At 44.1% G+C, this 24,526-nt stretch overlaps 1 protein-coding gene across 4 annotated transcripts in view; it reads left to right on the top strand.

Moving 5' to 3' along the window:
• The window catches only part of ptprub (protein tyrosine phosphatase receptor type Ub), a 160,511-nt gene that overhangs the window by 87,556 nt on the left and 48,429 nt on the right, over positions 1-24,526 (top strand). For all 4 annotated transcript variants that reach the window (XM_072394486.1, XM_072394487.1, XM_072394488.1 and 1 more), the window contains exons 4-8: positions 6,174-6,255; positions 8,660-8,775; positions 12,391-12,565; positions 15,021-15,314; positions 22,918-23,235. In XM_072394486.1, the coding sequence (XP_072250587.1) occupies positions 6,174-6,255; positions 8,660-8,775; positions 12,391-12,565; positions 15,021-15,314; positions 22,918-23,235 (985 nt within the window). The remainder of the gene's footprint in view (positions 1-6,173; positions 6,256-8,659; positions 8,776-12,390; positions 12,566-15,020; positions 15,315-22,917; positions 23,236-24,526) is intronic.

The following is a 24,526-nucleotide window of genomic DNA, read 5'->3' on the forward strand; positions in this document are numbered from 1 at the left end:
GCTTATGTGATTTTAGATGAGGGATTTTTCTTATATCAGCAAGTCTAATACAGCCAACCATCGGATTTGTGATCGGCAGGCTGATTTACTCTTTAAACAAGTAAAGCACCCTTTCAAAGCGGAGGACTCACACTTTATCATTTCCACTGGAGTGAAATGAATTCCTGGAGAATACATATCATTTCAGAGACAGCTTTCAAATCCGCAACTTTTTCTGCCTTATTGGATTTCAGCGCATATTAGAGCACCTAGTTCCTTGCCTGCAGCACATGTTTACAAAATGTCAGTGTAGCCTTTTGCACTGCACAGATACAGATGGGAGATAACACTCAGGGATGCTTGTTTCCCGATTTTGGGTGTAATGAAATACCTTGTTTACGGCACACACGGTTGTTGTTTGTGTTCTGAAAATGTCATTGTCGAATGTAATTAAAAAGAGCCTGCGAAATGCTCAGATAATCGCCAGAACGAAAGGGATTAATGGGCTGAACGCCAAAAAAAAAAAAATCTACTCAATCTTATTTGTTCACCTGCCTGCTGATTCCAAATTATTTTCTTGATTACATTCTGCGTGAATGCTTGGAGATTTTATCACTGTGGAGGGGTTGTTTTTTTTTGCCAATGCGTACATATTCACACTTTATTTGTTGATCGATATTTTTCTCAGTTGTAATCTCTCATCAGGCTCCCTTTTATATTCATGCGAGAGTTGCCGGTGTGAACTGAATGGATTCTGAGGTGGAAATATAAGATCACCTTGAGGTGCCTCGATAGAAGATGTCATATGAGCGTGGAGTGTATAACCATAAATCTGTCTGCTTCTTATTGGTAGAAGTGTTTGCAGTACCTGGAGAACCCTGTTATCAAATATTAAAGATGTTATCCAGCCCACCAAGACTGCCAACTGCAGCCAGAGACAGGCTCCCTCTCTTTTCTGTCTCTCACTTTCTGACTTATTCATCTCAAATGTCAGAAACTTCATCAGACTTTCTTCTCACTTGTCTTGCATTACCTTTTTCCACATGTTGATACTGTGTGTCCTATTTGTTCCTCTTTCACTACCCCTTACCTGCTGAAGGTATTGTTGCTTAAAGCTGATAGTACTTGTTGCAATCTTTCCTAATTTAAAAAAGAAGAAGAAGAAGAAAAGTATCGCTTCAATGCTTTGAGAAAGTTATCTAGTTATCTCCCCTCGTGGGATCTGACCATGAAATGAGACTGTGCCGTTCAGACTTCATTGTAAGACACCGTGGGACGAGATCGACAGCTTCAGTTTGGTGCGGACGTGTATTCCTGAACCGCGGCTAATACGAGCAGTCAGATTACGTTGAATAGAACAGGTTGGCAGGTTTTTGCCTGGTAGCTATGTGTAGACTTTAACAGCGGTCAGCTGCAACATGAAAACCAGCTGCCTGGCGCTGTCATGCCCAGCCTGAACAGCTGTGATCCATTGGGGCGTCTGGGGTGTCATTTGTTGAGCGTAATCTTTAAGTCTTGTGGGTTGTGAGGTGAGTACTCTGTGGATTGGGCTTGCCTTGGTACATCCTGCACATTCTTGGTTTTGGACGCCACATCCGCTCCTCAATCCGTCCCGGAGCAGTTTTTGCGGCGTAATGGAGCACATTGTCCTGCTCGGCTGTATCCATAGAAGGGGCATGCTTTTTAATCTAGTTTACAAAGGTGGTGTGCTTTAAAGTAGCGTCAACATTAAAGCCAAAACTCTAGATTTCTTACAAAACAACAGCCAAGGCTTGCTCTTTGCAGATGATGTGGTCCTGTTGGTTTCATCGAGCCTGCATCGGCCGGGATGAAAGTCAGCATGTCCGTGGTTCTGGCTTGGAAAAGGGCGGATTACCCTTTTACTGGTGGAGAGTAGGTTCATGCCTCAAGCAGGGCCTTGTTCAGGAGTGGAGGGAAAGCACAGAGCACAAGTCTGTGGTTGTGAAGAGAGACCGGAGCCAGAATGGCAGAGCTATTGATTTATCAGTCAATTTGTGCCCGAGCCCTCGCTTATGTTCTTGAGCTGTGGGTTGTGATTGAAAGAATGAGATTGAAAATACAAGCGGCTGAAATTAATATTCCCATGGAGGCGGCTGAGCTCACCCTGAGGGATAGCGAGATGGAGCTCAGTCATATAGGAGAGGCTCAGGAGCCACTGCAGCCAGTTGAGGTGTCTGGGCATCTGGTCTGGATGCCTTATGGACGCCTGTGGGGCGACGCTGGGGATCTCTGCTCAGACTGCTGTCCCTGCAAACTGGTCCTGAATAAGTGGCAGATAAGGGATGGATGGATGAATAGCAAACACATTGGGACAAGATGATGAATGTTTCATGTCTGTTGTTTTAACAGCAGTTCATGTGGCCACAATCGCAAGAACAACCAGGCATCAGCCTGCTGTAAGTCGGCCCGAAAGGGCTCAAAAAGATGAAAAAGACCAGAAGACACAGTGCTGCTCAGCTCCAATGAAGCACCAGACTGTTATTTCGCAGGCAACAAAGACTCTGGTGGATTTTGTCCCCTTTCTCTTACATTGTTATGACACAATGGCTTTTCCGGTGGCACTTTTGCCATTTCCCAAAAAGATTAAATGTCCCCTGAAGTCAGTATTAAGTCGGTACAAAGAGGGAAATAGATCAGATGTACAGACTGGATTATTCTGGCCTGTTTAGCGGGATCTCTTAAATCCACATAATGTTTCCCATGGTGCCATCTTGTTTACTTGTTAGATTAGTTTCTTTAAAAGAAACCAGCCCGTTGCACGTCGAAAGGCTCGTAAACAAGACTCCTCATGTCCCAGCTTTATCATATCCCGTCTCTTTCCCCCTGCTGCACGGTCGCCTGAGTCCTCCAAGCTGAGCCCATGGCAACTGGAAAAAAATGTTCTGTGAAATACGACGGAGGCCACACATTTATCCTGCGATCTCAGACATGACTGCTACCCTTTGGCATTTCCACCTGAGTCAAATTTTGTAAGGAGTTCTTCTAAATGTAATCCGACCGACTATAAAATAGTGTGTGAAAGCTGTGTTTAATGTATGTGTGTGTGTTTAATGTATGTGTGTGTGTTTAATGTATGTGTGTGTGTTTAATGTATGTGTGTGTGTTTAACGTATGTGTGTGTGTTTAACGTATGTGTGTGTGTTTAATGTATGTGTGTGTGTGTTTAATGTATGTGTGTGTGTTTAACGTATGTGTGTGTGTTTAATGTATGTGTGTGTGTTTAATGTATGTGTGTGTGTTTAATGTATGTGTGTGTGTTTAACGTATGTGTGTGTGTTTAACGTATGTGTGTGTGTTTAATGTATGTGTGTGTGTTTAATGTATGTGTGTGTGTTTAACGTATGTGTGTGTGTTTAATGTATGTGTGTGTGTTTAATGTATGTGTGTGTGTTTAATGTATGTGTGTGTGTTTAACGTATGTGTGTGTGTTTAATGTATGTGTGTGTGTTTAACGTATGTGTGTGTGTTTAATGTATGTGTGTGTGTTTAACGTATGTGTGTGTGTTTAATGTATGTGTGTGTGTTTAATGTATGCGTGTGTGTTTAATGTATGTGTGTGTGTTTAACGTATGTGTGTGTGTGTTTAATGTATGTGTGTGTGTTTAACGTATGTGTGTGTGTGTTTAATGTATGTGTGTGTGTTTAACGTATGTGTGTGTGTGTTTAATGTATGTGTGTGTGTTTAACGTATGTGTGTGTGTGTTTAATGTATGTGTGTGTGTTTAACGTATGTGTGTGTGTTTAATGTATGTGTGTGTGTTTAACGGCGTCTCCTGATCGGTGAAAGATACAGGCTGGTTTACAGGGCTGGATAAATCCTCTCTTGATTTGTACACGTTACAGCTTCCTCTAAAAAAACAATATTACAGAGTGATGTAATATGCTCCGGCGATGTGCATTTTATATCTGTTGTAAATCAGTTCGTGACGCGCTTTTTTAGTTTCCTGCATTTTCACTTTTTTTGCGGAAGGAAAGTAACAGCTTGTTAGACTAAAGCTTGAGCATTTTTAAACTTTCGTTGGCAAAGTGGCTTTCAATAAAAATCGCGGAATGTTGTTTATTGAAACAAATGCTCCGAAATGCTCCCCCTTAATAACCTTCTCTCCTAATGGCTAAGAAGACTTGGGCTTAACCAGCGATCAATCTGTTCAGCACTTTAGCTCAGCAGAGAGTAATAACAGCCTCAATTAGACTTTCAAGATGTTTTTTTTCTCTCTCTCTCTCTCTCTCTGCTTGTGTACCATTAAGTTTAATCAGTTTTTCTGGCTAATTTCGATGCCAGTCTAATGGCATGGCCCTGAGTGTTTACGCAGCTAATTCAGGTCAACGTACTGAGGTAGATTGTGCCTTAATCACTGTTGTTAATTTTGTATTTTCAAGCTTGTAAAAAGGGAGGGATGAGGGTCTTACCAGCACAGTATAGTCTTAGATGCGAGACACGGAAACCTGGAAATAATGAAGTAAGATAAGTCGATCCTGCACAGACAGGAAAACAGAGGGGGGAAATGATGAAAACAGGGAAACGTTAATATCACCTTTTAAGAGCGGTCACACCTTCCAGCCCCAGACAAAAGAGAAAAATGTATGCCGGCACAAGGGAATTAGACTCAAGTGTTTCTCTAGTAGTAGGCTGTCCTTACCAAGACACCGAGACCTTCCCTCATGCCTCCCCTCTCACTTTTCCTATCCCTCCATTAGCCCAAAGCCTCCCCCTTCTGTCTCACAGTCTGTGCAGTTTTCACATCCCTCCGTGACGCGTCCCTGAGGGGCGCCTTTAAGAGTCCCGCACATCCAGGTTTGTCTGTCGCCAGAACAATCGATAATCTGCGTGTCTATCAGAGTTTTTAAAGAAAAAACACGAATACCTCATCTCAGTGATATCGCAATATTGGCACTGAAACGCTGGTATCAAATCCGAACTGGTGGATTTAAAGTTTAAAGGAATACTCACCAGCTTTCTTTCCAGATATTTCTACCAACATCCTGCGGTTTCCCTTAGCCTCGATAAAGTTATTTTTTTAAAAATCTCCAATTGATTCTCATATCTGTTCTACTCTCATTTTGATTGATTTTTTTTTCTCCCTTACATTTGATTTCTTTTTCATGAAAAAGAAGGAAAAGAAGCGAGAATTAAAGGGACTGTGTAATGCAGGAGTTACAAGGGCAGGTCAGGGACTGCTGCACAACTCTATAAAATGGGTATAGCAAAGAAAATGTTCCTGCTTTTCCTTCAAAAGACATCCTAATAGGTTCTGAAAAGCAATTTGAATTGCCTTTGTGTCTGAAACTTATGATATAGAGTAAATAAACCTGCTTCCAGGTCGAATACTCAACCCCGTAGACAGTCTTCTGTTTCTTGGTTGAGCAACAAAAAAGAAGACAATAACCTCCCCAATCAATCTACCCTAAACCAAAGACAGACATTAGTACCTGTCAGGATACGATAGAGTTTGAATGTGTGTGGGAGTGTGTTGACCTCAGTGAAAATCAAGACCCAGTTATAGGAACCATGTAGTAATCATTTGGTCCTGTGATGAGCAACAATAACTCACAGTTGCCCTTTGATCAAACATGTGGATGGAAGACTGTCCTTGGTGCGGCGAAAACAAACATCACCTCTGTGTCTCATAAGTCTCCCACTATTACTGAGGATGGTGATTTGATATTGATTAGGTTTCATGAGAACCCACTGCTCATCTAGCTTATTGTTCCAGAGGACAGAATGGAAGTTTGTCCTCCCCCGAGTCTCGTGGCCTTGTGCAAGCGGTATTATCTGCTGTTATGGCTTCACAGCAGCCTGTGCCCTGAATCTAGGATGGGGCTCACGACTCAGGCGCCACCGTTGTGGGCTTCGTGATAAAGCAATTATTTCCCATGGCCCTGCGGACTGAGACTAAACTTATCCATCTCTGCTTTGATGCCTCTGCATTTCGCCTAGTTCTCTCATTGTCTAAGGCCTTTGTTTTTGGGTCAGCAGGTGTGCAATGGTATAGTTTGCAATTAATGTGTCTGTCACCAAGGCAACAAGAGCAATACAGTTCACTCAACCCTCAGTGGTCTTTAGAAACCTGTGCTTACACTGGAGCCGCGAGAGCATGGGGTCAGTCATAAGTACTATCTGCTCGTTCAGATCCGCTCATCATATATTAATGCTCGTTTTTTTTTTTTTACAGGTGCTGATCGAGGCAACAGTTTCCAGAGAACGGCGAGGCTACATTGCCTTAGATGACATCATGGTGCTCAACTATCCGTGCTGTAAGTGCCACTTCTTACAATGGGTTGCAATTTCACAATGTGCTGCAGGAAAGAGGTATTTAGTGATCTGTTGGGGGAAAAGTGTATTTCAAAGCAGCATGAAACATAAATGGGATTAGGAGAAGAGTAACGACCGGTTGACCTTTTACATTAGCTCTGCAGGTTGACCTGCGGCGGCGGCGGCACTTTTGAAACACGGGCCAAACCAAATGCCAACACTCTCTTCCACCTGAGATCACACCTGTCATTTTGCCTCCAGTGTGCTTTAATGGCCAAACATATACCGTAACCAGTGTAATCTCCACTGCCCTCTCTGAAGGCTCTTACATTTCAGGTCCTATCGTGGCGGAGCAGAGGCAGCTTCTGGGCACGTGTCACGCTTTTGTACAGAGGGGTTTCCCATCAAGCGTTAATTTCTGAAGCTTTGTGAGACTGCCCTCTCTTCTTCATTGCGAGCGGCTGCCTGCAGCAGAGGGGCTTTTTGTGTCAGTTGTGGAAAAGCGAGTGTAGCAGTCGAGTGTGTTCTCAGTCCCAGAGGACCTTGTCTAAAACGGAGTAACCGAGACCCCTGAGCTTAATACCTGGACAAAGCCTCTCACTGTCACTTACACTCTCCCGTGCAAGCCCACAGCTGAACACAAGGCCTCCTGTCAGCACATTTAACACCAATGGTCCACACTGCCTCTGGCTGACTTGCAGAGCTGCTTGAAGGATATTTCTTTCTCACGGGGATCACTGCTATCTCCCTTTTTTTTTTTTTACCTTTGTAATTACATTGGGGGCGTTTTGATTCTGATTGAGATGGACTTTTCAGGGTCGCCACGTTACAGAGGATACCGCCAGGTGATTTTTGGAAACAAACACCAGCTGTGAGATTGGGTAGCCCCCTCACTGTATGCATACCACTCTGTCGGCCACCCTGTTACTCCCAGACACAGCAGATGGCATCTTCTCAATGCTCCCACTGTGGCCATTAAATAATTAAGACTCTCATCAGGACCCGAGCACGCCTTATGATGTGGCACATGGCCAGCTCGCATCACTTGGCAGCGAGGAGTGTGGGGGGCAAGAAGAAAGAGGGAGAAGCCAAAGGGAAGTGCTGCATAGTAAAAGATAGAATAAACTTTAAAAAAAAAAAATGTCCTCATTATTAATGCTGGTTAAAGCGCGGTTGACATTTCGGTCGTATTCTCCTGAGTCGCAGTCTTTTGACTCTGATACCGATGTTGCAGTCCAATGAAATATTTATCGCGCTAAAGAGTCCTGAGGATAAGATCTGACACATTTAGCGGTGAGACTGCAGCTCGAGCCAACTGCAGGGCGTGTTCCTTTCCTCTCGCACTCATTTCGGTGTTTGTTTACTGAATGCTTGGCTCTCAGGCATGAATTATGAAGTATCCTTAGGAGGGAGAGATGCTCGAGGGAAAACGTGGACACACGCGAGGTACAAATTCAAGCGCTTTACCCTTCTTGCTCTACACAAACGAGATCAAGAAATTGTCATCTCCTTTTCCGAAGGACAGCAGCGCAACGTTGTGCGAGACCAGCCAGGAGATGAGTGCGACCCAAACATTTGTTTTTCCCCTAAGATGCTCCGGCGTCACAGTTGCTCTGCCTTGTCCTCCTGTCAATCATTTGGAGTGACACGGTGACTCGCCCTACCCCCGTTTCGCAGGCTGGCAACGCTGCCGGCGTTCACCCAGTGATTTGGCTCCATAGGGGTTTAGTTCTCCCTCCTCTGTTGTTAATCGTAGAGTTGGGTGAGAGGGCTGCTCCCACACACTGACTCATTGGCAGCTACGCACGGCATGCTGGGATATTATCAGTCAAACCGTGGAGGGATGATGCTCACTCTGTGGCTTCTCTTCTGCAAACTCACTCCTACATTGTGCTCGTCTATAGATGGAATTAGTTTGTTTGTCAGTTGGAGAATTTCCGTCTCATTGAAATCACATGACAGACAGTTTGATCTGTTAAAAGGAAACTGACTATATTCCAACCTCAGTCCTCCACCAAAAAGTGAAATATTCTTTTTCTAAGTTTTGTTTTCTTCCATTTATTGTTGAGTCCTTGCAGCGGCAGATTTTGCAGATGGTTAAGAATATTGAGCATGCTGAACCTCATGAGAAGCACATGAATAGAGGCTGGGGAAGAACAAAAGTCTCACAAACCATCAACTAAAAGAAAACTGATTTATTGTATTTGATGAATGGCGGTGACATCCAGTGAGTTATAAATGACCAATCGCCAGAGCTAGCTGCTCTCTAAAACAGAGGTGCTTGAAATTCCTATTTTAGCGTTTGAACAACCAGACAGAAAACTTGCTGAATGACATTGTGAGTGATTTAAAAAGTATTGCAGTCTTTTCAGATCACAATGTTTCCTTCTCTGTCTGTCTCCTTAGATAAAGCGCCGCACTTCTCCAGGCTGGGAGACGAGGAGGTCAACGCTGGGCAAAATGCCACTTTCCAGTGCGTTGCTGCTGGAAGGGCCTCAGAGGCTGAGAAGTTCCTGCTGGAGGTCAGTGGTTTCATGGTGGAGTTTATTGCTAAAGGAACCTGTGTGTCTGGGGCAGGTGTGTGCGAGTATGCTGAGGTTTTACCTTTTGTAGAACTGCGTTTGTGGGCACTTTTTTGTAGCTCCTGCTTCTGAGCTCGTCCCCAATCGAACAAGTGAATTCAGTTCTGGCATCCAACATTTTAAAGTCTCTCGACATCAGCCCTGGTAATTAAACAAGGGGAGTGGACCAACAGCGAAGCCGAGGCATTTTTGAGCCCATGTCTGACGGAAGAAATGCCAATCTGTGCCAGCCATCCTTTACGTCACTTCCGTGTTCCTATCTGTGGTGCCAGTACGAGCAGAAAAAAGCCCTTTGAGGTTCTCCCCAGTTCTCAAGGCACCACCAGGGTTTATGTAGAACAGTTTGGTCTGAAAGGGCTTAAAGGAACCTTTGGCACATACAGAATAAGCAGAAGGCACCACATTCTACTTAAAAGATAGAAAAAAACATTCAGACTCAATGCACAACTAGTGAAAATGCATCTGTCTTCTGGCTTATTCTCCTTATGTTTCTGTATATTCTCCTTAAGTCTCCTTATGTTTGTTTATTTTTCGTCATTTTCCCTTTTGGTCACGTGATCGACTTTCCAGCAAGAAGTTTTAACTGTCACTTCAAACGGGGGCTCTGGTTCTGGGGCATAAGCCAAGCCGCGTAGGCCTGCTCAGTGAAGCGAATCATTAGGTTAATTTGAAGATTTCATTCCAAATTACAATCTGGTAAGTGGAACATGTGACCCTAAACAACCAGCGCAGCAAGGTTGTCATTGTTTTTGAATCATTTCATGCCCCCAGTATTGTAAGCGCTTCAGTAAAGATGGTACACAGAGGTTGAATGCTTTGACAGCTGCACAAGCCTTGAAGCCTCTTAACTCCGCTGCCTTTGAAAAGTTGCTTTTCTTGTAGGATTCCTCAGCTTTCATCACTACATTTATCCAGATTATAGGCTCTGTTGTAGTCATAATTCTTTCATCCACAATGGCTTACTATGTAAAAATCCATACTTCTGGAGGGGGATCAAAGATCACGTGATCACATGGTCCTGATTATAGAACCAGATATGGTTGCTGTAGGGCTTTCCTTTTCTTTTTCTCGCCTCGAGCTGCAGTCACTGTGCAGCCACACATCGACGGCTCATGCCAACATGTCGCCACAGAGCACAGCCAGTGGCAATCATGGTTGACCTCGGCAAGCCCACTTTATTGTTTAAAACTAGGAGGCATGTGATTTAGGTAATTGACGTGTCCTCGTTCGCACCTCTTTGAACCACCGCCCACTTGGTCGCGGCACAAGAATGAAGACAAACGCTTTGGGTAATTAGCTGACATAACTGTACAGACGCCTGCTGTAATGAGATCTCCAGGCCACTGGAATGCTTCACTTCCCTTTCTTTCTTCTTCAGCTGTCCTCTCTCAGTGCCGTTCTTCATATCAGCACGAATCCGTATTTTTGCGTTGTGTGCCAGTTGTGTTGGTTGTTTTTTGCTGTAACAGCTGCAGATCAGTCTTGGCAGCTCATGTAGGCCAACTTAACAGATCATTTTGTCCTCTCCTCGCCAATTAGGCACAACCAGATTATTTTGCTAACATGGAGGGATCTCGCGCTTGTCCTGATTTCTTCTGCCTCCGCTCTGCAATCCAATAGCTAGGTGGCCAAAGGGAGGCAATAAAGATGCAGGGAGGACAGAGGAAGGTGTGATTAAGTTTTATTTAGACTTTCCTGTGGCTTCAGGGTTTGTTGTCTGCTTAACCCTAATCAACGGCTGTGTGCTTATGTGTTTGTTTGCAAAGGGTCGGTCTGAGGTTTTTGTGGTCAGCGGTTTGCTTCGAGCGCCTCAGATGAGGGGTAGAACAGAAGCCAAGACGGCCCAGCCCAGGCCAAAGACCTCCCTGTTGATCCCAGCCCGCTGACTTGCTTTGGGTTGTGCAAAAGCCGACAGATCAAAAGTATGGCGGCTCATATGCACGACTTCACACAAAGTGAATAGCCTGAAAACACGAGGAGAAAAAAAAAAGAAAAACCCCGTCAGATATTCTGTGTGTTTTGTGCCGACAGTGTGGGCTTGACAGATGCTAGTCGTTTTAATGGTGTGGAACTATGGGAGAAATGCCCCTCACCATGCAACGGTGAGGAGAAGCAACAATAAAAGAAAATGAAGAGAAACATTTATTTGACTCTTCATCTCTTTCCCTTCTGCGCTTTCACTATTTTTCTCACTTAAAGGCCCGACTCACTTTGTTTATCTCTTGTTGCTGCTTTTAAATCCTCTGCTTTATGCTCAAACGAGCAGCTATTCCTCCCCATCTCTCGTCCTTTTAGATTTAAACCAAAGGCCAAACTCTCTGCTTTATTCATCTCTTAGCGTTTGCTCTAAACTGATTAAACCTTGATGAATTAAAGCCAGTCTGCCTCCCAGTTCCAACTGCCGAGCAGTTAAATGTTTTGCCTGAATAATGTGGCATGCCGAGGACGACTGAATTTGTGAATTAGCTCCATTAGGGAAGGACACTCATGACATTCATTACCCCCCATAATCGGTATTATTTTAACAAGATTTCATTTGTTTTTATTAAAGCATGCCCGGTTGTCACAATGCAAGATTCAATCACTTAGATGGTCCCGCAATTCTAATTAAATAGTACACAATCGGACAATTCTCCTTTTTAATCACACAGCTCTAATTGGAACTGACCCATACGGCAATAACTCAAGTGTGCATTGTTACATTATTAGCTCGGTGTGCCGGGAGTTCACTGGGCAATAACTGTGTACAACTACAGCAATAGGAACGGATTGTGTGTGTGAGCCTGCGTTATTGTAAGAGATTGGGTTTTGTATGTATGAGAATGGGCTGTATATGATGATAGACACAGACGGCATGGTAAATTAGCATTTGAATGGCATGGTCGCAGTGCAAAAAGATGGAAGAAAAGGTGTACAGGAAAAAAGAGAGCCAAAAAAAAAAGTAAAAAAAAAAGATGGGAGACATACTATTTAATAGCCACACTAATACCAATTGTATTAGGCCCGCCCGTGTCTTTGAAGTAACCAATTATTGATAGTTTTTTTTTTACTAAATGAGTCATGCAGGCTGCTTCAGAGCCTAAAGGGTCATCCTCCAATTTTATGACTGAATATCAGCTTCCAGTCATGGTGAGTGCTGCTCAGCATGAGAAAACATTTGTATTCCGCTGACCTTCAGGCCTGCATTACAAATAGGGGACACTGTGTCGAAGAGATGTGGGCATTTATCATGCAAGCGGGGAAGGTATAATGAAGAGACTTTATCATGCTGGATTATGGGACGTGGAACATCTTGGGTTTTGACAGCTTGTCCCGTAGAAGGAGTCGGCAGTCAGGATATCTGAGCCTTTAATTCAAATCCGCTGGTCGTAAATTCTCCCCAACCTCATGGAAATTTGCATACGGCTACAGAACAGATCCAAGCCTTGAGTGTCAGTCTGTGTTTCTGTGCGGTGACCAGCCTGAATGAGATGACATACACTTGTTTGTGTGTGTGTGAGGAGTACATGATGACCCGTCCTGTTTTCTCTGACCCTGTCCTTTCCTGCTTTCCAGAGGCACAATGGGGACATTTTAACAATGGCGTCAGTCAAGCACCTGAGTCATCGGCGCTTCGTGGTGTCTTTCCAGCTAGATGGCGCTCAGCGTTCTGATCAAGACCTTTACCGCTGTGTCACTCAGTCCTCCAGGGGCTCGGGGGTCTCCAACTTTGCTGAGCTCATCGTCAAAGGTAAACCGTGTCTTTTCCTCACCGCCTCTCCGTTTTCTTCGTATCGCGCTTTCTTTTCTCCTCCGTTCACTGTCTCTGCAGATAACTGCAGATGCTCTGGTTTAAAAAAAAGGTCGATACCGTTTGTGCATAATTTTCAAAGATGTTTTCAGATAAATTCCTTCAAGACAAAACAGTATGCGACTCGTGTTTAGATGGCGAGCACAGACAGAAGTGGAGTCTTGAGCTGAAATTGTCAAGCAAATTGCCCGAGGAGTCTCAGCTTTTTGTCACAAAGCTGCTCACTTGACTTGGTCTCTTGCAGCAACTGTCATATCATGAACCGCAGATGGTGACCTCACTCTCATTACTCACTGCAACCCCACAGCCTGACACCACTTTGACAGCCTCGTAATGACATGGCAGTGGAACGGTCTGATGGCATAACAGACTCCAGCCCTCAGCTAAGTGATGACGAGAAAGGGAAATAAGCAAGTCCTTCGCTCTGTTCTCCTGTCGTTGCTGTTCGAAAGACGAACAAAAGAGGATGGATGGGTTTGTTAACCATGAAAGTCTGAACTGACATGTTTGACTTAGTCCTGTACTTTGGTTTAAGGGCAACTAACTGCAAATATATGACATGCCCATCATTCTCAGCCGCATTTAAGCCTAATTTGTAAATGCAACGTGCTAACAAGCTAAACTAAAAAATTACCCCTGCCTGTAATCACCATATTAAGACTGTCAGTGCGAGCGTGTTGGCATGCAAATGTTGACATTTTGCTCAAAGCACCGCTGTGCCTCAGTTCAGCCTCACAGAGCATAGCTGTAGGTCCTCAGTCTTAGTCTTCTGCCACATGAGGTAAATCCCTTTCATCGATACGGAACAATGGGTCGGGTTTAGCGTTGCGATAACCTGATAACTGCTGTACAAAATGCAGCCCCCCTTTTTTTTTTTTCAAAACGGTTACTAAACCCTGTAGCCGTCAGCTGCCAGTAAACCAGAGACGAATTCACCAACAGAGAGAATGATAAAATAAATCCAATTTCTTGTTCTCACACTCCCTGCAGAACTCATCATGTGTGTGCGTGGCTGTTATTCCCTTATTTCCTATTCCATGGCAAAGCTGCAGCCCAGGCTGAAATAATGGAGTGCTGCAAGTTGCGTTGAAGCCAGAAGGATGTAACTCTTCATCTTAAATGGGCTTAACAAGAACTCCATAAATACCTTTGACCTCCACTACAGTGCTAAGAAGAGCCTCATCATCTTTTTAATGAGTTAGATCTGGTCTATTTAGTAATGTGGAAAGGATTAAGCTCTCCTATTGCCCCACAGTGAACAGTAATCACATAATTAAGACACAAACATTGTCATGTTTATCCATAAGTCTCTGGCTTTTATTACAGCCCCACTGTACTTCTGCGTTTGACCCTGAAGACGGCTGAAGCCACGCTTCCAGGGATTCTGCAGCGACTTGAACCATAAATCTAAATGAAACCCTTAATTAAACAGAAAGCAGCGCTGAAAGAAAATGGGAAGTTTGCGAGTAGAACTGGAGGAAACAATGGAAACAACTGTGAGTGGACAGCGATAAGAATAAAGTGCATAATAAATGAATTCACTGCGAGAAAAATAAACTATTTACGAGAGCTTCAAACTGCGGAAGACATGAATGGGTTGTTTAAAAGCGTAATCACGCTGGCAGCTCGTCTTGTGGTCGAAAGTTGTCCTCTCATTAAGGATTCAGTCAACCCAAAGATGAGCTGCTGCGGGCTAAGAGAAGCAGTGCAGAGCAGAGGTAAGGTTCTGGTAATGTTGAGAGCCCGCAGAGAGGAAGGCCATAAAAGACAGAGGCGCCTCTGCTGGAATGAAGGATTAGTCACAGCCACAGATCCCACTCTGATCTTTTCTCATGCTTTGTCCTCGTTTCTTTTCCATTCCCGTTCCTCACTCACACCGTTGCCCGTGTAATTGTTCAGTGGCTTGGATCTGCCTGTAAGTGACATTTGACCGCCGGGCTGTGGGATTAATTCTTGCTTTGGCAATCTTGTCCAGCAGTGACGCAGAGTCTCCTCTTTCATTGTGGTGAGCAGCTACGGGAACAGACAGAGAAAAAGCATCTACGGGACTTAATACCTCCGTCACAGAGCTGTCACATTCTTTGCTTTGGATGCACAGCTGTTCTTTTCAGTCACCACTTTGCTGAGATTTATTCAAGGCAGTGAATGCCTTGTTAATGGGTATGACTAATCTGCTATTTGAGCACAGTTTGACCTGTTCACATCCTGCATTCTCTGGAGACTCATCTAAGACTCACTGAGCTTAAACATCCTGAGTGAGGAATCTGTTTGCTTACAAGTGATCAGTAAAATTAACAGAACAACTTCACCCACCTCCCTAAATTGTGCCAGAGCCCAGCAGCAAATGCTTTTAACCACACAAAAATAAAACGCTGTTTTTCATCTTCTGTGACAGTACCTCCATCCCCCATCGCGCCGCCTCAGCTGCTGCGTGCCGGCTCCACTTACCTGATCATCCAGCTCAACACCAACTCCATCCTGGGAGATGGCCCCATTATCAGGAAGGAGATTGAGTACCGAGCCAGCCAGTCTCCGTGGTCAGAGGTGCATGGAGTCAACATGGTCACCTATAAGCTTTGGCACCTGGATCCAGACACCGAGTACCACATCAGCGTGCTGTTAACTCGGCCTGGAGAGGGAGGAACTGGGCCTCCTGGACCTCCACTCGTGAGCAGGACCAAGTGTGCAGGTGAGCCTTCAGTACCTAAAACACTGGTTCCAGACATTTTGTCGGCTTAATGCGTCTTTGAGTAAAGCATTGTGCTCTTGTGATAAGTTTTGACAGGTTGCTTAGAATGAGCCAGTCAACTTTAAAGGAGAGTAAAGATGGAGCTTACCGGGGGTAACTGAATCAAGCCACTGAGTGCAAGAACTGCCAACGAACAAACCGGTGTTCCACTCCCCCCTTTTTTTGTTGGGTTTATTAAAGTAAATTAATTGCAATACACAAATTACATCCAGTAACCCTTAAAGCATGTTCTAACTGTTTTACTCAAAGGGAGCTCGAAGCTGCACACGCAGCAAACCGAGCTCAAACTGTCACACATCAGTCTGATATAAAAGCGCTTCGCTCCACAGTTTAGTTCTCAAATACTTATGTTTCCCTCATTAAATCTCATCTCGAGTCGTGCGTTTGAACCGGCCTAAGTTGGTAAAAACCCATCACCACAGATAGGACGGCTGAACTCGCACAGTGGCGATGGGGAGGTTGGGTGTTTCTACTCTGAACTGGGAGCGTAACACAGAAATCCACTGCAAGTCGAAGCGACTCACTGTGCCCCAAACAAAGTAAGAGAGCCGTGTTATTTCTGAGTTTTTGAGTTGACATCGACTTCAAACACCCAACTTTATCCTCCCAGCACAGAAAAAGAGATCAAGTGTAAATAAACGCAAGCAATTAGATATGATTTCTTTTAACTCCAAACACACACACACACACATATATATGTATTGATATATCTAAATGCTGCAAGCTGAAAACATACCTCCCAGCTTTCATCCATATTGCATGTTGCTGGTTTTAAAGGTACCCTCTGGATTACCCTTGTAAACAAACACAAACTAAATTTGCATTCACTGTACTTCAGAGTTTTTCCGAGCTTAAAAAAATCCACAGGGGACCTTTAATCTACTATTACGACCCGTCCGTGTTATCAGTCGCATCATCATTGTCCTACAATGCGGCTAAAAATGTTGCAGTGTGCTTGGAGCGGGCTTTTTCTGGAGTTGGGCTCGGGGAAAAAAAATACGAGATAGCACTTTTTGATGGCGAGTTGATATTACTCTGAAAGGACTCTCGATAAAGCATGTAGTGCTCGGGGGAATTAAAGCTTGCGGTGTGGAGGTGATGCAGTGCCCTGAAACCGAGCATCTGTGGGAAACTGCACCAACACAACGGCTCTTCTCATTCACCAACGCAGTTCTGTACTTCTAAAATACCGTACATTGGATCAGTGTTATTGTCAAATGTATAAATTCGTCTCCTTTGCATGTAATGGAGTCACTCCCAACAAGGATACTCAGCTTAATGATTCGATGCCCGGCGGCCACATGTTCTAACTTTTGAGACCGAATCGGTCACGATAATCTGCTGAAAATTCAATCACGGAGGAGCCGATAGACAAGCTGAGTCAGTCACTACACATACTTATCTCATGAGAGAATGCACATTTATTATCACTGGGCTTCTCTGAACTGCGGGAGACTGAAAGCGAGACTTTAATTGCTGCTTGCATGGCTATAACGGTTTGAGGGCTGTTTAAAAGATACCAGCTGATTGGCTGATTTTAGGAGCTAGCCTAAAGCAGGCGTCTTTGGTTTGCGCTGAACAAGTAAGTCAATTTCTAAGTGTGATGAAGAGTTTTATAGGTTGAGAGCTTTTCTTGATTTGTCTATTGTATCAGAGAACTTGAGGGGGGGTGGTGTTAATGTGGTACCTGTGTGGCGTTTACATGTTTCTGCATCTCTGCATCTGTAAGACGACACGATGGGTTCATTTATGGCTCTAGTGAGTGTGAGTTTGCATGATTATTGTTTCTCTCTGTGTTAGGATGGGCCCCCGCTGTCTGTACAGTATCAGCTGGGTGAGGGTCGAGCCCTTTATACGACACAGTGAGGATAGAAAAATGGATGGATCACAAGGCAGTAAAAAACTTAACTAGAAAAGGCCAAATGTGCTCATTTAATGTTACTCACATATGACAACGACAAGCAATTTTCTACCGCCACTTCACTGTTTCACAATTTTGAAGATATTGATCTGAATCCGTAGTAGAGTTCAATGGACTTCTCCTTTGTTCGTCCTCTACGTCTCAACTTATCCTGCAAAGCAGATGAGTTCTCGCGGGATCTTTGAGATCAGAATCACAAAAGAGTCCGTCTGACCATGCTTTGAACTTTGGGCTTTGAACTGTTACACAGGTAGGGTTTTGGGCGTCGTTGCAATCAGCAAGCGGAAGAGGGAGGGATTCTTAGCTGTGATTGGTGCATGTTCCGCATGAACTCTGTGTGGGGCATTCTCCCAAATCTGCAAACACAAATCAGCAAACATCAAAAGTCATAGTGGACAGAGATCTGCTCGTGGTACAGTGAAACAGAGTGTTGGAACAGTCTGCTTTGGTTGAATACTCCAAATAATTGACTTACAAAGTCCTATGTCCTCTTTGGCCTTTACCTTGGTGGGGGAAAAGAAGAACTCATTTGTAAATAAATATTTGTCATCTCAGCTGGTATTCATTTGAAGTTTTTTTGTCTCATCTGGCTTTGTACTTCTTTGCCAAACATCTTGTTCTTCGCTCTCGCATCAGTGGATCTCTGTAATTTGTCCCCACGCAGACACATACTACCCAAAGCGAAGAGCAGCATACCAGACAGCTACACCCATGCTAATTTCTAAATATATTTACACACGGAGCATTAAAACAATGTGTTGATGCACGTACATACACACCCACACGCAAGATCCAGGCAGTCATTACCCCTGCCTGAATCTGCACCGTGTGTGTTGTGTAGCACAGGAAATGGAGAGCTTTGCGTTACCCAAAGGCAGTCAGTGGATTCGTGTCCTCCATGGTCATCACTCTTGTCTGTGCCCAACGGTCTCTCCCTGCCACACACTATCCCTCACATATCTTCCTACCCTGCTCCAACAGAGCCTCCCTGGTCTCCTCTCCGATGACATATTAAAGCTACTCTCCTGTCCCAACAGCCAAAGACAGCCCTCATTCATCAGGCATTGTGAGTGAACTCAAAGCTCTCCCTCCTCAATTCCTGCACTGCCGTCCCCAACGAGGGACTCCAATAATTCACTTATATATATATATATATACATACACACGGTGTAGAGCGTTCAAAAGAAGGTGAAGCAACAGAGGATTCACAACAGATGGAAATTGCTCTCACAGTTGCCGGTATCAGTGTTTGTGAAAGTCACTAAACTCAGCCTTTAATGATGTATTTACATTTCAAACCACTGTGACATTAGCTTGTTCAGCCATGTGTGGGATAAGTAATACTGCTGTGTTTGCTGAGCTGTTAAGCAGGGCATTTAAATGCAGCACTTGTTCAATACAGAGGGTGTATAGGTGAAATTCATTTTGCTTGTCATTGTCCCTCATGTTTTTCCTTAGATAGGAGGTAAAGCAGTGTTTGACCGAGGACTGAAATGATTTTCCAGCCGTGCCCCTACATCTGACTGCCTGCGTGGCTTGATCGTTGAGTCTTACACGGGGATGTTGTGTTACACATTATTACAGAAAACTTCAACAATGGGAACTTCCTCCACCTAATTTATTTACCCTCCTTGAACCTGAAAAACATTTTCGCATCCCTCAGCTCCCCTGACCCACCCAGCAAACCATCTGGTGTGCTCTACCCTAACTGACCCCACGTTGTACTGCTGGTTCCTGATCGTCCCCCTTGCTGTTGGCCTGATTAGGTTTAAGCACGAGAAAATGGATGATGGGGTTGCCGTTGCGATTTTGGAGAGGTGGTAATTATCCAGTGAACAGAAGGGATATTTGGATCCTCTTTGTGTTGAGGAGGAAAGTGAATTTCCTGTCTGAAAGCTGCCTTACCACCGTGACTAATCTTACTCTTCCATGGCCATCCTAATATTTCCCTCTGTCCCTAGCATGTTGACACACACAAACACACACACACACACACCGTCATGGAGTTGAGCTGTCTTGGTGCGGAGGCTGTAAAACTAATGGCCGTGAATGTGAACACGATCTCCGTCTGGCTCTGATGGCCATCCAGGTGTGCTTGATGAGCCATTTCTGTGATTATCAGCACGGTGCATTAGCACAGCTTGAACCCCCTCAAGTAAATCACAGAGGAGAGGCAAGCATTTGTACTGCAGGTGGTCCCCAAACTATGTTAATGGCCTTCCACCTGCTGCTGGGTCACTGAACCTTCTGGAAAGCCCCTGCCCATGATCATCGTGGTCGGTTAAAGGGAGAGAACACTGGAGCCAGGCTAATTTTAGGCACATAAGGACCACAAGTGATCTGCATATTTTGGCAGGTGATTGATCATGTTTTCCGTTCGGAGCCAGAACTCCCCACATTTAGACTTTTCTGGTGTTTAGTTTTCTACACGACATGGGGATTCATGTCATTTAGAACTTGATAAAGTCATTCACAATCCCCTCCAACCTGTCATTTTATGCTTGAATGTTAGATTGATTGCTTAGCTCTTAAACTTGTGTTGTTGCCTCCACCGTAGCTTTCGCATAGAGAAACTTTAACTGCACGCTGCACTGATGCCGACTGAAACAACAGTGGTCCATCTTACCGATATAATGATGTATTACCATGGCACAACACCTTGCTCAGATACGGTATCATGCCCTTGTGGAACAAGACTGTAATTGTATCAGGTTTGCTTAAAATGCCAACATAAGACACAGTATTTTGCCTGCAGCTATTTCCAGCTGCCATTTCCACCAGTATAGACTTGGTTCCATGGATATGCTCATCAGTAGCTCTAACTCCATTAACTCCATAGCTCCCTTTTAATTATTGCAGTTTTTTCAGTAAAAAGTGATGTTAGCTATGTTCCCATTTGATTTAAACGTGACTCACCTGTTGTTGTAAACTCGATTGACTGGTAGAATATTCCATGAAAGTGGGGGTATAAGATGTCTATCGCAGTTGCAGATTCATTAAGTTAAAGTTGGTTTCAAGTTGGAACATCTACTTCTTCTAGTGACTTACAGCTATAGGCAGCATTGCCTGTACCGCAGCTCTCTGGCAACACACGCCGTGTTTCCAGACGATAGAAACACATCTGATTATTTGCAGCTTCTCAAAAGATCGCTGCAGATTCGATTCGTTATTAGCTCCCCACCTGCACATGGAACCAGTTACATTAAGTAAATTTTGTTTTCGATCATCGTTATTTGAAATCACAGCATCTAGGAGCCGTTCCGCCCACAAGGGGTGTGCAGGTCCAACTCCAGACAAACACAAACACATGTCTCACAGGTATGAATGCTCACACCTGGTCTATGTCATAGTTTTAGCGTCAGTTAGAGTCCATAACCTGTCATGTCTGCCCTAACCTCCTCTATTCAAGGTTCAAAATGGTGCTCTGGGCTGTTGGCCATGTCACGATGGCTGCAGTTCTTTTGCCACAGGGTGCCAGAAAATGGGTGCATGTGGAATGGACGAGGCAAGGGGGAAGGAGCTGGCACAAATGTCCACTTTGAGAAAGCTCATAATGAGCACACTGTGGCCTCTTTGGTGGTGCTTCATCAACTCAGCAGTTAAATGCTTCTCTTTATTTAGCTCTCAGACTGTGCAGGCTATCAACTGCATCATTAAGACAATCCTGAATCACAGTGAACAATGGTGCATTAACATCTCTCACGGCGTGCGGTGCACTCTACTACTTTGCGATTACCGTGCCCACTCATTCATCTACTGTTCCTTCACTTTGCTCTGAATGAGGGTCAGATCAATGCTCTGTCCATATTTCCATCTAGTGTGAGATGCTTGACAGCAAATTAAAAGAAAAAGCCGATGAGTGCCAAGGCTTTCAAAACAGATTTGAACCGTCATTACATTTCAAGAGCTTTCCCACAGCCAATAAAACACACCTAAGGAAATGGGAATTGTAGTGATCCGATAGATAGAGGAGCGAAAGAGAGCTAAACAACTGCTTTATACAGGAAAGGTGGGTGTGTTTTTGTGTCCTTGAACAGGTACAGAGCACCTTTCAAATCCGTTCTCTGGGATGATTCTTGTTTTAATGTATTAGTCCCTGCTCAGTGACGCATTGACCGTTTTATTCAAGTTCCCTGCACTAATCTGTGCTGCAATGAGTCAGTGCAGGAATGAAGACCTTGGCCGGCAACCTCCAACTCCGCCGATGTCTCCCCACACCCCATATCTCTGCTGTCATTCCCTGCCTCCCTGGCCCATTACTCAAAATGCCCTAATTAAAGAATAAAGCCTTACGCTGCATTATGTATCATACCGCTTCACAAAAAAGGGCGTTGATTTGGTTAATAATGGTCTCTGATAAATGCCTCCATTGATACAGAGGATGTCCTTGGCTTCACTTGGCCTCTCTTCAGCTTCGGACGTCCTCCTCAACACTGGCTGCTCTGTGCCTCTGTGTATAGAGGCTCTCTTTATGTCTCAGTGAGCCATTACATTTGAGGGGGATATCAAAGACAGAGCTGTTAGACTGAGTCAGAGAAAGTCGGGGTTAACTCGTCAATGACCAGAATTAACTTGGTGTCTTCTAAAAATATGTGACTGGCTGCTGCAGCGATGACCCAGCAGTTAAAGTGACCAGCGGAAGTAAATGTCCTTGCTTGGCACTGGCAGTTAGAGGGATTAAACTTCAGGGCAAAGATGTGTAACTACTGGGGAGTCAACTTGCTTTGTGACACAGAGGAGAGGACTGGTGGGAGAGCGACAGCAACCCACAGCCTGTCCTATTAATTAGTGCAGTTGGCCCGAGTTCCTCTTCTACCATTGGGGATGTGGGTGTGCTGTGCTGGCAGAAAACTGACCTCTATGTTGCGGCCGGTGGCGGCGCCAGAACATTTTTAGGGGGGCGTCCAGGCTGAAACCATTACATTCAGTGGGTTGGCACAGAAACTAATGTCTTCTTGTTTTTTTTTTTCCTGTGTGCCGCTAATCTGTTGGGTTTTAGCTAATGTTTTTGGTCGTTCTCATTAACATACACAGGCACGACTGCCGCGTGGACGTACATTGTGTTTATGTGGCCTTTGATCGATGGAATGCGATCAGGAGCAGTTTTTTTTTTTTTAGAATTGCTGATAAAAGTCATGAGAGCTTGTCATTTAAAGTATGTACACTAGAATCTGTGCAGAGCTGCATCTCTCTGCTCAATTGTGGTTATTTATATGAAGATTCATCCATCAAGTTTACCTGGTTTCACTTCTTGGAATAAGAATTTACTTCCTTTGTAGGTTTTCCTGCTCTCTAAGGGGTTTATATCTACTTTATTTAGATCATTTTGATACCTGTTTTACCTGCTCATCTTTAATGTATTGTATATATTTTGGATGTTATTTTTATTAAAGTCTATTTAATTTTTTACAATTCTTTTTGTATCACTTCTACAATTCCTCTTCTTCTTATCATTATTAATAATTGCTTTTCCACAGTTTAACAGCAGAAAAAAACATTTCTGGGAAGTTAGTTCACCCATCATTTGCAGATTATTCTATCTGAAATTCTTAATTAAGCATTTTTGGACTTTTGCAGCTCAATCTCTCTTTTTTTTTCCTCCTTCTTACTCGACCCTCCCAGAGCCCATGCGTCCACTGCGAGGCCTCATAGCCACCGATATCCAGCCCAGGCAGCTGTCCCTGCAGTGGGAGAATCTGGCGTTCAACCTGACACGTTGCCACACCTACTCAGTGTCCCTCTGCTACCGCTACACAATGGCTGGGGGAGGCGGAGGCCACAACACCACCGTACGCGAGTGCCTGGCTGTAGAGCACAATGCCTCGCGCTTCACGCTCCGTGATCTGCCACCTTACCACAGCATTCACGTCCGTCTGTCCCTGGCCAACCCGGAGGGGAAGAAGGAGGGCAGAGAGGTCACCTTCCAAACTGAAGAAGACAGTAAGTCCCTGGTGGAGGCTAGAGAGAAGAGAACTCATTCTCTTTCAGACAGAGTACAGAATCACCTGCACAGTGACTCACACTGTTTCCAGTTTAATACCAAAACCTAGCGGATGAAAGGCTGTCAAATTCCTCAAATACAACCACACCCTCTGCAAAGTCAACTTGAAGCCGAATTCAACACGACAATAAAAAAAAGTAATTCTACGGAAACTCAATCAGGGCCACCCATGTCAAGGGCACTTATTTTCTAATGAAACAGTAAAGCCACGGAAGAAAGATTCATTTTTAATTACTTATTAGGATAATATATACTTGGTCTACAGAACTCTCTATAGTTTGGTAGATTCCATCATGAGTTTAAAAAAAAAACTTTCTTTAAAAGTCAGATTGAGGCTACTAAAAGCTCACCAAAACACACTGTAAGGGGTCAGTAAATAACAGGAAGAACCTCTCTGTGCGGTAAAATCATTGTTCAATGTTACAACCAACTGAAAGATAGGACTGACATCACCAAGACTGTCTAAACAAGATGTCCCTGCTGGTGTTGAACCCGCTGATTACAGCTTATTGAGTATATTTATACACCAGCCTTAAAACCTCAGAGTAACTTTTTTTGCTTCTTCCTTTCACATTGTTTAGAAATATCAGATTATCAGAGCGCTTTGTGCCATTGACGAACTGCTGACGTGTTGTAAAATGCAGTAAATTTGGCCAAACGGCGTCCAGCTCTATTCTCCCTTCTGAAGCCTCGATTCACACAGACCGAGTATTGTCCTGGTCATAGGCCTTTATCATCAGAGTGTGATTTGTGAACTGGAACACGATATCTCATATGTTTAAATATTCTCATGGTGAATGTCAGAATGGAAACTATCCAGGATTGAAACTTCCCCTTGACCGGACTTTAGTTCTCTCACTATGGTGTTCGTTTAAGTAGTTAAAATATACAAATCTATAAATCAATCGGTTTCTGTTAACATTTGGTGAATTTCCTCGAAAACCTCTCCTCTCCTCTCCTCGCATTGATATTGAGGGAGTGACCATCAGACTGATCTGTCTGAGGCTGAATCAGCATTGCAGAAGATCTTTTTGTTCCAGATGAAAATAACATGAAGAGGGAAAGTCAGGCAATCCAAGATAGGATTTTGTGCCTCTTATCTCCTATTTTTCCTCCGTGGTAGCATATCGTCTGCATGGGAGAAATCAAAACAAGCAAGACTTTTCTGAAAGAGATCCACACAAAGAGAGATGGAAGATCAACAGAGGATCAGAAAGGAAGAGATTTTTT

The sequence above is a fragment of the Leuresthes tenuis genome, unplaced genomic scaffold (genome assembly GCF_036924035.1).
Source record: "Leuresthes tenuis unplaced genomic scaffold, fLeuTen1.0.hap1 SCAF_10, whole genome shotgun sequence".
Classification (NCBI taxonomy): domain Eukaryota; kingdom Metazoa; phylum Chordata; class Actinopteri; order Atheriniformes; family Atherinopsidae; genus Leuresthes; species Leuresthes tenuis.